The sequence below is a fragment of the Diadema antillarum genome, unplaced genomic scaffold, assembly GCF_040938485.1.
Source record: "Diadema antillarum isolate AM-2024a unplaced genomic scaffold, OU_Dant_1.0 seq00000782_RagTag, whole genome shotgun sequence".
NCBI lineage: Eukaryota > Metazoa > Echinodermata > Echinoidea > Diadematoida > Diadematidae > Diadema > Diadema antillarum.
The window spans coordinates 1,825,071-1,842,500 of NW_027271670.1; the positions used below are offsets into that span (position 1 = coordinate 1,825,071).

Genomic DNA, 17,430 nt, shown 5'->3' on the forward strand with positions numbered 1-17,430 from the left:
TATAGATTAAAGTGCAAGAATCCCATACAAATACTCTTCTACTGAATGCAGACAGGTGTTGTTCCTAAACAGTAAAACCGTCTATTGTATGGCTATTATTTGTCGAATCTGAGAAGGGGGATTCTCCCGTTGCTCTAAGGTAAGTTTTCCCAAAGGAGAGGGCGAAATGAGTAAACGATAACCCGTATTCCCGATGTAGTTTTGGTAATCATTCTCGATTCCCTCCCACATTAAAGATTAATGATTAAAGGGCATTACACACTCTTAAATTGCAAGATGTGAATAAAATGCAAATATGTTCTTTTATGCAACGTTTCCATGCTAAAACTCTTTCACCTTATTTACAAAATTTGTTTTCTGTGAACTCTGATGTACCTAATTATTATACAAGATCGTCAAATCATTTTCATCGATGGCGTTTTTTAACCGACAAATCTAAATATTCGTTGCGTCATACTGGTCCCGTTTTATGGAATACGTTAGAATTGAGCAAATTCAATACACAGTTTAATAATATGTTCAAAAGGCAGTACAAGAAATTATTGATTAGTAAGTATTGATTGGATTATATGTATGGATGTATTGGTCTTTCTTCTATTTGTATTATGTTGTTTAATGCTTTCTCTTTTTTTGGTTATGATTAACTTGATTTTTTGTTTCTCCGTTCCTTTTTTTTAAAGTAATTTTTAAATGATTATAACGCGGGGTATGTGCAACATAACAAGCCTATTCTGGATTTCTACGCGCATACCATTTTCCGATCAACCAAACACACAATGTTAATGAGTTTCTGTTCTTTATGTACCTGTGATATCTGTTTTCCCGATGTGGTTTTCTATTCTTTTGTCTTTATCATAATCTCGCCTTGTTTTGTTGTCGTTTCCATTGTTTTTAAACTCACTCTTGTACAATTTGCTCATATCCACATGTATTTTTGTATATTATGTATTGAATCGGAAATGAAAATTGAATTGAATACTTGCTTTCATATCGTGTGATGAAGATGTTAGAATGGTTCGGTTGTTTGACATTATTAGTGACATATTTGTTTGTTTGTGGTCGACTTTATGGAGACTTTGAAATGGGGAAAACTTCTGCTGGAGGCATATTGATTGGTCCTTCGTGTTAGGATCTTGGTAGTATTGCTATTGGAAAGAAATAACACCTACGAGATGGAGCAAAAAAGGTTAATAAATAAATGGTGAAAATGTCTTACATAACGATACAGCAATTGGACAGCCTGCGGTGTGTTGGCAAAAATCATTGTCTTCTTACTTTATTCCAGATATTTTGGAATTATCTAGCACAGTTTATCATGTAAGTGACTTATAGCCAATTCTTCATCTGTTTTGTTTTACTTTGCTTTTGCGTCTAACCCTCTCCCCCAAAGGGATAACTGACACTACGACCTTTGACATTTTACACCCGTGCCCCTCGGCAGTGCCTGACCCCATCCCATGTATACATGGAGAGTGGATGTTCCTTCCTACCTTGCTGCTCCGGCGCGCTGCTTATCGTGAATGGATGCCACTCGTATGTAGCGATCTGCGGAATCTGGATGAAGATGTAGTCACCCGCCTTGTAGTGGAATCGATTCGGTCTTGTGAGAACAAGGTGTGTCACCTGTGGTTCGACCGAGAGAGTAGGAGGAGGAAGAACGAAAAGATGCCATCTCATATTCCAAAAGCGTGCCTCGTCATCCAGAGATGACCCTTAATGGTTTAGGAGTTCGTGCAAGTATTGACCACGGTCCCGAGGAAAGTACTCGCCCCATTATTAAATAGTAAAGTACATGTATCACAGATGGACGGCAGTAGAAGAGTACGATCAGCAAAGAATTTGTCAAAAGACACGAACACAAGATGTGACCTTCTGAAGGAAGGAAGCATATACGGAAAGTTATGAATCGTGTTCTTCAGACCGAGTAAAAAATAAGTCTGTTGTTGAAGGGGAATGATACTCGCATCATAAGTGGATTTAGCGAATGCAGCAATATTAGTTGAACAAATCAGTGAAGTTTGAGGAAAACTGGACAATTTGTTGCAGGGGAATGATACTCAAATGTACATGTGAATTGGGTCAGTTAGATGTAGCACTATAAGTAAAACATATCAGTAGACTTTAAGGAAAATCGGACAATCCGTTCAAAAGTTATGAATTTATAAAGTTTTGGTGCCGCCATCGCTGCCTAGGAAGACTACACCGATTCGTTTTTATATTTTTTTTACAACATTGTCCCGCAGTGACGTCACAAGCTGTTGTTTTCTTCCTTATCCAGCAATGATGGCAACAAAACTTGAACAATTCATACCTTTTACATTTTCAATTTTCGTCAAACTTCACTAATGTGTTCCATTGATAATGCTGCACTCACTCAGTCCATGTATGTATTTGGCTATCATTCCCCTTTAACAACTTACGTGCGGATATTTCTGCCCAATGAAAGTACTACTGGGAGTGAATAACGTATATGCTGGAGAGGAACTTTGATTTTGCTGTTTCGAGGCATTTCTGAACATCCATATTGGATGAAAATTTGATGAATTATTATGTAACACTTTGGGACAACGCAAATTTGTCATTTTGCCTCCTCCCCCAATTCATCTCATCCTCTCTTTCCCTCCCACTCTTATCTATCTATCTATCTATCTATCTATCTACCTATCTATCTACCTATCTATCTATCTATCTATCTATCCATCCATCTATCTATCTATCCATCTATCTATCTATCTATCTACCTATCTATCTATCAATCTATCTATCTACCTATCTATCTATCTATCTACCTACCTATCTATCTATCTATCTATCCATCCATCTATCTATCTATCTATCCATCTATCTATCTACCAATCTATCTATCTACCTATTTATGTTGTAAACCTACACGTAAAGATTTTCTCATCTTCTGTCTCCTCTCTGAACTCTTCCTCACGCACTCCCCGTCAAGAAGTAATCGTTTAGTTTCCCTTTTTGAGTTACTATTTGTTCATATATTCCTTTCTGTTCTGTTTTTTTATACAGAAACTCTTTCTGCCTCTCCTCATTTTATTGGCATTCCATCCTTTTAGTTTTTGCTTGTTTCTTTGTTCATTTTCATTGTCCATTCTCTTTCACTGTCCCTTTCCCATCCATCACCCTTCCCTCTTCCCTGCTCATTCCCCACCAGCAAACCACTTCCATTCCCTACTCTGCACATCTCTTCCCCCACTTTCGCTCCATCTCCCATCATCCTGCGTCCAGACTGTAACCATGGAAACGTACACCTGACGGGAGAAGGTTGACTTCCTGGACGTATGTATTGCCGTATCTCGCCTGCTTCACGCACTTGGTCTGGCTGAGTTTCTCCACGATGAACACGACGCCCGGTACGACGAACCAGTAATAGAAGCGCGGTCCGTGCATGAGGAGTAGCGTCCAGAACACAACGTACAACATGTGCGTGAAATAGAACACCTGTAGAAATGAGTAGGGACAGAGCGAGTGACAGAGAGGGAAAAAAAACACCCACAAATCCATCATGTTTACCTGCATCGGTATAGCAATTGTTGCAGACAGGCACATTATTCCTCAATCTCTCTGAGCCTACACAATGCCTTGGTAATAGATATCGAGAACATTCGAGATGAAATCATTTCGTTTTGACGACTGACGTGAAGCATGACTACTTTATTAAACTTTATTTATGGTCAGTTGAACTCTATAAACCTCCGCCTTTGTTCCATAGTCAACCAAAACCTGCAGGCCGGCTGTAGGTTCAACAGGTAAAGCATTTCATTTAACATGCTGAACTAAGACTAGTATTTTAGGTGAGTGCTCGCTGCTAGAATGTAGGTCGCTTCAGCTTGGAAAAGATGCCTCGTGATATTCGAGTGAAAATACACTCATTGTTCAGGTCGACGTAACCATGGTAACAATTATAACTGTAAAATCATACAAACAGAAGAGGAAAGTCTCACTAGATTTGTACACGGTAAAGAAAGTTCGAGAGTTCAGAAATCATAGTCTCATATTAATGTCGATCATGCAAATTAGAAGGGAAAATAATGTCATGGCCCGATCTCGCATTTACTCACGCACAAGGCGTGACTCACTTTCCTTAATATGTGACATGTTATCAAGTAGAAGAAATCATATCCTTATGACCTTAACACCTGATTGTTCTAGAGTTGTACGGACTAGGCAATGACGATTTCGCGAGGAGAGAATGGCGGTATTGCTAAACCCTTGACAGAAAACTATGATATTGTCTCATCTACACTTTCTTGTATTACTCTGATGGACATTTGAGGGTTATGCTAAGTCATGATAACATGTAGAAAAGAGTTTTGGTCTGCTGGCCGGTGCGAACATCATCAATCTCTACCACAAGTCTCCACCATCTTGCCGAAGTCCTCTGTTCTCTGATGACGTGTGTATATACAGGGCTCGACACCAACGGTGGCCCGGCGGCCCGGGGCCACCAAAAATGAAAGTCGGGCCACCAAATTTCAAAAAAAGGCAAATTTGGTGGCCCGCCTCGGGCCACCAAAATTTTTTGAAAAGTATGTCAGTAAATTCGTAACTTTTTGCGCCGGAAATTAGCAGTTAAATTTGTTCAAAGGATGGATGAAAAGGACTGAATGAATGCCTGAGAGTGAGTGTTGCAAGTTTGTTGAAGTTTATTTATGAGTAGATATGTCCAACTTCTAATTCTTACTATCATAAATCTTAAATATTTGACTCATTAAAAAAAAGGACTTTTAATGTTTTTTATTGGGTTTTTTTCGGGACACCAAATTTTTCTCTCGGGCCACCAAAAATTTGAAATTTAGGATTTTGGTGGCCCCATCGGGCCACCAAACAAAAAAGTTAGTGTCGAGCTATGGTATATAGCTCGCCGTCACAGGATACCAGTCACGAGTACGGGTCAACTAATGGTGAAAACTACGACTGTCAACTACACTAGTGATTCAATTTCAATTGGACGAGCTTTTCGCGCGCAAATGGGCAAACCGGCCAATAGGGAGCCGAGTCTGTCCAGTCTTGTAGTTGTGAATGAAATGGTTCAGGCCTGTCTCATAAGTCCTCATAAGTTTTCTTCTATTCATATGAGAATGGGACATGACATAGCACCAGGAACCCGATTTCCTATGCTTCGGGCTAAGCAGAAGATGATCATTATTGGTGATCTATAGCGTTTGGAATTTTCATGAAAGGGTCATATTTACCCGTCAACGGGCTACAAGGAGGTGATCTTTTCACATCTGTATAATTATGATCCGAACTTCTGACGTCAGTTTCATAGCCAGCCGCCTTAGCAATAACGGGGTGCATTCACTTGTAGAATATTATACAAATAATGACTGCTATGAGGGGCACAGTTAAAATTATGGTTTTCACATCACCGAGGGCCTACATAATTTTAACTGTGCCCCGAATATCAAGCTGTCATCATTTGATTTATATACCGAAAATATAGATTCCGAAATATAGATACCGAAAATATAGATTCTAGTCTCTTTTACAGCAGTCGTAATCAACGCTGATCGACAGCGCGGCGGTCGTATCATTGGTACACTAAATCATGACGTCATTTTGATCAAAATGGGGCACAGCTATTTTCATGACTCCACTTTTAACCAATCAGATGAGAGCAATCTATTATTATGAGGTATATAAGTTACAATGCATGGTTTCTACTTGCGATATGTCGCCTCTAACTTCTGAAGATTTTTGTTTTTTCGCCAGTGGCGTAAATCCATCCAGTGTGGTATTTACCAGTCAAGTTTTATACTGTGACCACACATTCCGCTTTGGTACATTATTTAATCGTAGCTGCTATGTATTGCCACAACGAATCTCTTCCGCTTAAGTACAAACCGGTTACAGGTCATCAAGTTCAATGACCTCTTCCCTTACCTGGAAATGACCCGATCTTCTCACAAAGGGCATCGAGCACACCACCATGATGCAGAGAAGAACATCCAGGACCCATCCGGTGATGTAGGCACTACCGGCTACAGGTGCCAGCCCAAATGAGGTGGCACTGGTATTAGTGAAGAGCAACTCTACCATCGTGATGTCTATGTAGGGATTGCTCTCTACGTACCCTGTTCGTCGGACAAAAAACAAAAAACATGATTATGATGAGACATGACGCAGGATATTATGCCAGACAATTTGAATGGCTGCTTAATTCCCCCTCTTTTTTCCGAACACTCTCTTTGAGAACGAAAGCAACATCAGAATCAAATTATCTATGATATCACTTCAGTCTGTGAGTATAGCAACAATAGATAAAACCATAATTATAACCATATTGACAGTCATGTTCCATATTAGGAAAATTGGCGATTATAATTGTCTTCAAGAGCTTCACATAATCAAAGAGACTGTTACTCTTCAGAGAAGACGGGTAATGCTTAGTGAAGAAAGAACAGAGAAAACTACTATCACTGCTAATGGCAGTGTATCATGAGACAGCACTCGTTGTATACGGTAATCATCAGTGTTTACTGTTACATCCATCATGTATTTCCGCCTGTTGTTAGTCGCTTTCCGAATGAAGAGAGTTACGTCAGTTTATTATTTATTCCACTTTTTGAGAAGCACCCGCCTATCAGAGACGGCACTCGTAAAATTCCTATGGAGGAAATTGGGCTGTAAAATGGTGAAGGTGTTTTTACTGTCTTGTATAGATATTAAACTACTATTCGGAAACGTGGCGTTTTCCCTGCCGATCGCTTTCACCCAGATGCAAGCAACGTGACCTAGCTAAGGAGCAGAAGTGTCTCATTATTCGTCTGCTGTCTACCCCGCCCTTATCCCGTCTCGGTCCCCGTCTACATCCTAATGGCAAGTCCTTCAACCAGATGTCACCAGCTAAGTCGATTAAATTCAGGCAGGCGGGGTCATTGATCGTGTAATGTGGCGCTGCGAGGAGGGCTGAGATAATAATGAACTGTGATTAGCGAGTTACGACAGAGACAAAGACGACAGGTATGCAGTTAATGTATCTATGTGTGCGGCTTATGAGGAGGTATACAGAGATAAAAGACACTCTCTGCCGGGTGAGAAGAGTAACATCAAACATTCGTGCTTCGACTTTTACGAGTTTTCGGTTTCAACTCGGGCTTAGGGCTTAGGACATAAATTAATGAGTAGGTCTTATCATTTGTAGTCATCAAGATACATCACGTTTGGATTTGAAATATAAGGAGAAAGTTATACATCTCTGGTAATGTCCTGATCGATACTTCACATGTGCCGGCAGAAGAAAACCTCGAGGCTAACATCGCAATCATTTTCTATCCGCCGATTAAACAGATCAAGGTGGCTCACGAGTCATCAGTTATTGTGGTTTATCGATTTGTAAGGTTTATGAATAGGACACTGACATCCGACATGTAAAGATTCCATTCAGCAGACAGTGTAGCGCTTCGTGATGGATACAATGCGGGCAATACGATACAACTTCAGTTGCCATAGTAACGGAGCGGCTGGCGTCAGGCAAGAGGCGACGCGAAGCTGGCGCGTTGCTCCCTACCAGGTGTCATTCACACACTCTTTCATACATCATTTATTTATCCTGAATAAATAGTCCCAGATATCCAACCATTATCATAAATCACTTCTTTTCCTCCACACCTCTCGGCACCATCAAGTCCCATTTTCTATGTGCATTTAATTCCCAACATGGCGTTAATTAAATTTCTTCCGCCATTGCCAGCACCTGCCTCGCGACTGCTGGTAAGGATTGCCTTCAAGTCCTGCCACAGGTCTTACTTCACCTTTTATTCTAATGGACTTAATCGAATCATGGCTATTAACTCACTCCGAACGTTCCCTTTCTTTCGCTCTCATCAATGTAATCTTGCACTTCTTTAGGCGTCATAATCAGACAGAAGAAAGAAGACATCGAGTTTCACTTCACTCGGTCGTCGAACTCCACTTATTACCTATCGCTTGCCAGCCCGGTGAATGAGCTGAAAATAAAATGTAGGCCTTACGGGAAGTTTCAGTTACGAGGCTTGATTCTGCGAGTATTTACGCTTCTTTTAAAGAACGTCTAGACGCCCAAACTATAAAAAAAGAATGTTCGCGGTGTAATCCTCACACAACCATAAAAGCAAAATCAGACATCTGCCTTTCTTGAGTGTCTCTATGTACTGAAGACAGACATGCCTGTGATGATACTGACAACAGTTTTCTAGTCAAGCGTCAAACTTGCCAGATACTGCTCACCTCTTCACTAATTGCTTTTCAAAACTTTTTTTTAAATATGTGTACGTGTTCTCATTTCACATTGTCGATAAGATATGAGGGATGGTTGTTACGGCACAATGACATCAAGGAAACCAATTGTAACGGTTAAAAAGCCTCCTAGATAATGGCCTCAATCAGACGAAAGTTGTACACATCGTGGCAGAAGCAGACTAAATATTGTAGCTTGTATAGATTAGCAATGTTTAGATGTTATTTTATGTATACTTGTTCATGTCAAACGAAAATAACATTTGAATTTTGCTAATACCGCGAAATAACATTTTTTCCAGTTCTATTTATCTTTCTCTCGCTTTCTCCATCATTCTTTCATTCTACAAATGTTTGCATCTAGCATCTTTTTTTTATATTTGCTTTGTTCAGCAATGAGAGGAGAACGTACACGTCACGTGGTACATGGCTGAGGGGTTACGGGAAAGGGACGAATTATTGCAGCTTGATCTTGACGAGTTCGCAAATTGGCAGCTCGCCGTCAATTCAGGGAGCATGTGGATCCATGACAAATATTCCCACCCGCTTCGATCGAGCGCACGTACACATTGATATAGGAAGACCCATCAATCCTTGAAAGCTAACTATTTGCCTGCCGTAATAAACGACCTATACGATCTGAGCTCTATTCAGCAAGGGGTACGTGAATCTTATTTCTGATTTCCGCACATGATTTCTTGCAAATACAACACGAATATTTTGCCTCGTCATACAGGAAAGCAAAGCGCAACTGTGTTTTAAGCTAACGATGAAAAGAACAGCTCCTCAGGACAGACACACAAACCTGAAATAACATAATACTTTTCTTCATTTTTTTTTGTCACGTAAACAACGGAAAGGAAGAGCTGCCTGATGTGCATATTTGATGCAGTATTTGACGCGACAAACTAAAAGGGTTACACTGTCAGGACCGTTTCATAGCCGCTTGGGGCTGCACGAAGGTTAAGTGCCTATGGAAAGGGGCTCAAAGGCTGTTGCGTTTATTCAAGAGGAGACATACCTACTCTTCTCCAATAGTGCGATTGTAGACCGAGTTGGCAATCAAATATGACAGGCTGAATTGATGCAAGGATGTCAGAAGTAACACTCAGGCACTTACAGTTATCATTTTTGTTTTCTACCTGCCAAATACAGGATGACAGGTCTTAATGCCAGACGCGTCCTGGGTTAGAAAAAATAATTTTGCTGCATGGGAACTCATGCATGATGATATCGTCGCACTCTGAAAAGAAACGGGTATTACAGTGGCACACTGTCAATCAACGAGAGAAGTAGTGATAGTATGTGTTAATATCGTAGGTTATTGATCAATGTGATCTCTGACATTGAAACTTTATAAGGTTGATGAGGATAAAATACTTTGAATACTTTTAAATGGAGGGCCAGAAAAGTTGTGTCTTCAGAAATTAGAAATTCATGAATCGTCGCTCGCTGCCTTCTGGAACGAGTTAATGCGTCGTGTTGAATTGTCACGTGACTGACTATACATCGATAATCATCTCCCAAGTTAGGCTTCCGGCAAACTCTGTTTTGTCCTTACATCGCGCTTCCTGAGGTGCTTTGCAGCGACTAATGTTGAAGAGGCACGATGACACTTAATTAACAGCAGTTTCATTCCATGAAATACCATGCGGAGATGCACTATCTCGCACGCTTATCTCTCATTGCGGGTACGAGCGTCAAACGAAATTGATTTAACCCATTTATCATGGTCTGAGAGCAGTCAAGGATGACAAGAGGTAAGACGAAATGCTTCACAACGTTCTCCTTGCCTCCCTCACGTCCGCAATGATTAGCATCTCTTATTGGTCACTCACAAGCCTAAGTCCCTCACTCATCTTATGGAATAGACTGAATGCACAAAGGGGGGAATATAATAGAATGCGCCTCGCGTTTACATAATGAGAAACTCATTCGCACAATGCATTTTAAAAGGAACTGAAGCGAAAGATAAGGATGTCAAAAAGAATCGCTTTTCAGGAAAGCGAATAAAATTGACCTCTCATATTAAAATATAACATAACATAACATAACATAACATAACATAACATAACATAACATAACATAGCATAACAAAACATAACATAACATAACATAACATAGCATAACATTACATTACAATATTACCAGTATGCAGTTAGAGAACGTGAAAAATATACTTTCCATGCAATATTTAAAAAAAAAAACAGGTTGGAACCACCATCACATGTCTTTGATCATCTGACAAAACGATTATCTAATGCGTCTGGAAATACGTACATCCTGATCAGAGTTATGTTGATGTGCTTTTTGTTTTCTCTTCTGTTTTTTTTTTCTCGAGTTCACCTCCACATACTTGGATCACAGCACACCTCCCATGTCTGTATTCAGTTGTTAATGCTTAATTCCTGGCTATAATTCCTCAAAAAATTTGTAAAGTAGTCAACCGAGTCTTACTTCCTAGTCCTGTTAAGCAATACGCATTTCCAGATAATATCTCTAATTGTGCTACTTCTTCCACAAAGCAAGACCAGAGGATGAAATTATGATGAAAAGGAGACCATGTGTTTCTTACTCTTCTTGGCATATTATGGCTTTCCTGAGTCTTATCTATACAGTAACATATCATACTTTCCTTCTGTTTTTAATTTTTTTTTCATCAATTGGTCTAAATAGTTGTCCGTGCTCGACATTTCCCTATACTAGAATCTGATTTCATCCTGAGACCCACGACTGAAAAAGCTTGCTTTTTAGTAGCACCATCATACTTTTCGTACTTTCGTACGTCCAATATGACTGCAAACAAACCTTTATGCCTATTTTACACCAGGACCGTCGTAGATTCTATCAAAGATTTCGCCTAATTTGTAATCGTTCTATTGTATAAATCTATTTTTGTACGACATTTTTTTTTCGAGGAATGGGAAAATAAAAAAAAAAAACTTGAAAGTTAAAATGAAACTTTTTATCACTGCAATGCCGACGATAACAATGAGACGATTTTTTTTTTGTACCAGCTTGTTTGCTTACAAAGCATTTCACTCCACCAGAAGTACTCTAAAGTGACGCCACTATAGTGTCGTTCAAGACAACCAAGACGTGAGCTCTAAGCTTTAAGATACACAAAAGTAAGTAGGGCCCTACAAAGAACTCTAAACAAGGAAGAACTTGTTTCAACTTTTTTTCCATACATACACACGTATAACAAATAGAGACATGTTTTATTCTCGACATCTGATTGGTCAAATGCTCATCACATGATCAAATAAACGCTGATCAAACATTTTTTCCCCATCTTCCACCTACTGATTGTCGCAGTCTTCTGATTCAGGCGTCTATCACATACATCACCAACCAACTCCTGATGACCATATATTTCTTTATATTTGATGTAGGCGAAAGCGCCCGGAAGTTGCACTCTCTTGGCTAAGTGTCTCGGAATGGATCACCGCCCCCAAGCTCTTGCTCTGTAAACCTCGTTATAAGAGCTTGCTTTCAACTGTCTAATCTCTCTCTCTTGTTGTTTATTCCAAAAGACCAAACCCTGCTCAAACACCTGTTTGCAGCTCTTGAACTATTTAGGAACATTTCCAGAAGAGCCAGATGACTTGGTGGAAAGGAATTTGGCCTCATGAAATGTCACATGTTTTGTATTTCCGCGTAAGATTAACAATAGTCTCCAGTGCTATTGATCCCTGATACACATTCCCGAATGGGCGGGAATTAGAGCCAGATTAAGATGGACAAGACCCAGTTCTTTCTAAAACTCTTGGATGTGATTTAACACTCAAGGGATCATCAGGCACCCCTTTGGAACTATCTTCAGAGTAGCGTTCCCATTGGGATGTTTGACAATAGGCTAAAATACAGCAAGAGCAAAATCCAATCGAAAGATATTAAGTTGTTATTTGCGTCTTGCCACGACAGTTGTTGCATCCAACGCGCGATTTCTCTTTCTTTTCTTTCCAATACCAATTCAATGACAATACTGTAAACAGAGAAAAAAGTGACGTTGGCTATTACTTTCATGGTCACTTTGTATTTGAGCCAGCCGGGTATTCGTCTTGGCAAAAGATTGTAATTTGGAGTATGGATGACATATCTGGCGCGCAAAGCAGTGTCAGTTTATATCTTGTTTCTAGAAGGCACATAAAGCCGCCATTTCTCCAAACTTGTCTGCAGTCTAACAGAGGCCAAGGGGTAAGTATGTATTTCGTGGCCTTCATACTTACAAGCATTGCCGATGTGACCCAGCGTGTGGACAAGCGCCATACAGGCGATGACAATGCCCACCATTTTGTGGAAGATGATATTCTGGTCCGTCGGCAGGATCTCGGCGGCTTTCGTCGTCCGAATAGTGGTAATCGTCTTGCGAAGCATGAGAACCAACACGAAGGCGGAGTTGAAATTTAGGCACTGTCCACAGCCGCGAGCTGAGCAATATCAAAGAAAGAAGAAAAAGATGCATCATGGGTGTTTCCATTCAATCTGCGTCATTTTCTGTATACACAAGTATTTTTTTTTTGCATTGTCGTATTCGTTTTTTTCCCCCGTTTTTCAAGAAGCACGTTCTTTTAAATGACAGTCAGTCTTATCATCATACATGTAGGCCTACTACCAGGTAATCTAACAGCTGTAAAAAGTGGACACAGCGTCACAAGTAACATATGACAAACAATCACTTAAATGCAATCAGAATCTATCAATATTTCTATGAGAACATCTATGCTTTTGATTTTCTTTTTACATCATACAGTAAAAAAAAACAGTCATTTTTGGCCATTTTTTTTTCCTATGAAATTTGATTCGTTGATTTCAATAGCAGTCAGAAAACGCTTTTTAACTTGAATATTGAAAGAAAAGTCTTCAAGTTGACCTTAGATAAAATCAGTCGCACCCATCGAGGATAAGTTGCAAGGGATAGACAAACGAAACCAAAGAGAAAAAACATGCATACAATGATTGTACGAGGGAAATATTGCGCTAATCCATTCACAAGGTTGACAGTTGCTGAACAATGAAGACTGCAAGTTGCAAGAAACCACTCCCTATGTTTCTCAGACATTTTATCTGATATTTCACTTTTCTTTGTCTATATAGTAAGGGTGGATTTCTGAAATGGCAATTCTTTCTAAGTAAGACGCGCGAGATGGAAACAGCAGCATATGAGAATTAGGCTAATGGAATAATTATCGTAAAAACTGTTTGAAGAAAAAATCGAAAAGTTCAAGCAAAATAGGGATGTTGAACATCGATCCATTTCTGAAGTAAGTCACATGAGATCCATTGTTGATTGAGTTCGCACCACTTCAGCAAAACACTGAAATGAGATTAGCTGAACACACACACACACACACACGCACTCACTCACACACACACACACACACACACACACACACACACACACACACACACACACACACACACATACATACAGTGAGAGAAACCAGAAGTTTATGAATCCATGAATTACACGATGGACCATAATTGTGTTTCAATAAAACAAAAATACGTCTGGGCTAGTTCTTCGTCGAGGAATTCAAATAACGTTCTTTTTTCCTGCGTTTTCATGTAGAGATTCTAACAGAAAATTACATTCTGCATCTTACTATCCTTCTTCTTTTTTGTACCAACAATGCTTAACTGATTATTCCATTTAGAAAAATAGGTCGAAGCATAAATAGCATCACCGCTCTCAGTATGACTTCTTAGCATGAGGCGATACGCGGTATTTTATCGGCGAATTGGAAGATTGACTTTTTGTCCCTCCCTCTTTGTCTCTCACTTCTAAGGGCATCTCTTGACGAGCTATGTTTATCCAGACTTCTTCGTCCTTTCCGGCATTGCATGTGCTAGACAGCGCAGTTATAGCGGTTTGGGGGGAAATTAGATAATATAATCTCGAGATTGGCTAGTGTAATCTTGAGGGGCCTCCGAGCTTAATGCAGAGTTCTCAAGACTCAGAATGTGGTTTTGTACTTGTGATAATATATGGAATTGACCCTACGGTTTGCATGATGACGAGAGGCGACCTGTTTACTCTCTCTCTCCCTACAAGCTATATGCGTCTGTTTGACTAAAAGTCTCTCTCCGTCCCTCTGTCTGTCTGTCTGTTTGTCTCTCTATGATAGCAAAAAGTCACAGTAAACATGTTAATAAAAGTCCCATGGCGTTAACATGCAACTTTGTCTACTCATTTTGATTAGGAAAACTGTTGGCAAAGTTGAAATAAAGGATGTAGAATTTACATTAGTGTGTCCTAGTGGAGTTTTTTGTTTTCATAGTATGACTACAATAGCACAAATGATTTGATCTTTAAGACTAGCTCTTTCTGTTTGTGAAGTATAAAATGATGATTTATGAGAAGACAAGAGGAATGTGTGTAATCTTTCTGTGTATGATATCCGCTGTGTATAATCTACAAGTTTTCAAACTCCAGTTAACAGTGTCATTATCGTGAATTCGTGATTAATATGTTTGGTTAATTAAAACACACACACACACATAGTGACCTCTCCCCTACACTTTGAGTAACACCGCGAGTAGACGAGAAAATCAATATGATTATGATTGAAAGAATTGTTAGAAACTGGACAATAAATGAACAGTAAAAGGACTTTCCTTTTTTTCTTTTTCTTTTTTTGCTTATCATCAATGATTATCATTCAACTGTGTAAAGATATAAAACCGGACGGCATTTCCACTGGAAATGACCACTTGGTCTATATGATTAATAAATTATGTGTCATTGATTTAGAATAAAAATAATGTTTACCCGAGCATTGTTGTTCGAGTCTGTTTTGATGCATTCACGAGGTTAATAGAATTACTCACTTCACCGACTGCACAGTTCAGTTTGAGTCACGTTTTTCGTCTACCTAGCTGACAACTTATTCTCCCGTTCTTTCGGGGGTTGCCATGTACTTGCCTAATTAGTATTTACGTCAGCGATAGCTTACTCCTGCATCAACTAAATAATGATGAAAAGGTGTCGAGAGTTGCTGCTCTCGTAGAATCGATATGTCATTCGTCATTTATGGCGGCTGGATTCAAACGCTGAAACAAGGTGAATTCTCATGTGACCACTATTTCAGTGTCCCGTCCCCCCCCCCCCATCTCTCCATGTTTATGAAAGCAAATAACAAATATTCGCCCATGCTTCCAGAAAGAATTGCCATGGATCATGGCATACCAGGAAATGCGACATGAGGCAGTTTACAGGATCCACAGAGGTTCTATCATGAATCTAGAGCGTATATCTGCCCTTCTCAAAGGCGAAATAATATAATAATGATAATAAAAACTGCAAAATAGTACTCATAGAATGTGATTCAAATAAGAAAAATGATGAAATGTAAAAGAAATAGCAGTATAACTTAAGGCATTTCTGGAGTTTTTCTTTTGCAAAAGATGAATTGGAATAAAAAGAAACGTAGGCCTATGTGAAGAAAGAAATTGCGGTAGTATAACCCTGTAATGTCGTCATGGCTTAAATGGGAGCATTATTTGACGAGTTGATTCATCCCTCTGATAGGCTAATGGCAGAAATCACGGCGAAATATACTGTGGCGACACACGTTGATACGATTTCCCTTCATTACCACGGGATTGCTCCGTGGGAGGGGAATTCCTTGACCGTCTACCTGTAAGAACCGCGCGCGCTGATCCGGCCGCGGACGAAACGTGCATGATATCTGTAAACATCGCATCTACAATTCGATTACAGGAGTCCGCAGAGTAGTGATATATGTGGATTTGATTAAACGTGCTTATTTGCGATTCGGCCGATGGAATGCGAGAGTAATTTCTTGAGCGAATAGTTAGGAGCAAGATTCAATATTGGCAGACGGTTGCCGACATCTTGGTTGTCAGGGTAGGACCACGGCTCAGATCAGGAAATCGCGTGATTGACCTCAAAAGAAAACTTTTTTCCAAATTCTCTCGAGGAAATGGTCACACAAGAAATCCACAGAAGGGGCAATAAAAAGAAAGGGAACGCCAAAAATGTTGGACCCACGTAGCCATAGATTATTTCCAATATAAAGTTCTGTTTTAGTCTTTCTACTTCAGGTTGGTCCCAAACACTCAGAATCATTCTCGATAGATATTTTTAATCAGTCAAGTATTACATTCCACTTTATATGAATGCAATGTCAAAACTATCAAAGAATGTGACAATTGTTGTTTTTGTTGTTGTAGTTCAATCAAATTTCCTGATCGTATCAAATCTAGTGTATGAAGAGGATACGGGGACGACCAAATCTTTGGATGTTATTGGCAAATCCCTAATTAGATTTCATGTGTGTGCAATGTTTGTGTGTATGTGTGTGCGTGCGCACGCGTGTGTGTGTGTGTGTGTGTGTCTTCCTAATGCCGCAAGTTTATCTGAAATCAGTCTAAAAATCTTGCGTCAGTGTTGACATGGCCTTGATAAGTTGGCAAAAAGATGTAGCAGGCTTTGCACACGGCGTTTAATTTCAGCACAATGGCAAACTAGTAATATATTTGTTCAGAAACAAACGATATAAATATAACAATACTGAGATTTTGCTATATCACGTTCATAAAATCCTTTGAAATATTCATATTTTGTCAAGGCTCTCCGATATCAATATATGAACTTACAATAGAATAGTATACACTAATTATATACTTGCATCAGCTCTTCGCTAAAATATCTCCCATAAGCTATGACCATAATCCCTGCATTATCTTAAATGGTATGGAATGTGATTTAGAACTCGTTTCAATTGAAGAGGGAATTATATTAAAACCATTTAACTGGCAATATATTCAGTTGCCTTGAAAATTTTTAAACGTCGTCAGACGTGATATTTCTACGTGTAATTAAAAGCCCGATGAAACAGATTAACGCAGTCGTGCAGCTTTGTCTAATCGGCGAAACTATTCTTAATAGATTAATCGATCGCTGTGATCTCGGTAAAAATCCAATATTTCATGGTGTTTCACAGGGGAATACTGCTTTGTATGAATGAGATTTTTTTTTTTACGGGAAGACTGTCTTTGTTTTTATTTCATCTGTCATTAATTAATCCTACAATAAATCAACAAAGGCAGGCAGGAACAGAATGTTAGGTTTTCCACTGCATAGATTTTTCTTTACTCAGTTAACTCATATTCGTTCATTTTTTGGCGCTTCATTTTTGTGAAATTCCTTTGTTCTGCTGAATG

General features: G+C 39.4%; 1 protein-coding gene across 1 annotated transcript in view; it reads right to left on the minus strand.

Moving 5' to 3' along the window:
- Positions 1–17,430, minus strand: part of LOC139739103 (NADPH oxidase 5-like) — a 150,455-nt gene that overhangs the window by 23,182 nt on the left and 109,843 nt on the right. Inside the window, exons 6-9 of the mRNA XM_071649722.1 lie at positions 12,471–12,671; positions 5,905–6,095; positions 3,268–3,459; positions 1,491–1,623 (exon numbers count right to left, since the gene is read on the minus strand). Of these exons, the coding sequence (XP_071505823.1) occupies positions 1,491–1,623; positions 3,268–3,459; positions 5,905–6,095; positions 12,471–12,671 (717 nt within the window). The remainder of the gene's footprint in view (positions 1–1,490; positions 1,624–3,267; positions 3,460–5,904; positions 6,096–12,470; positions 12,672–17,430) is intronic.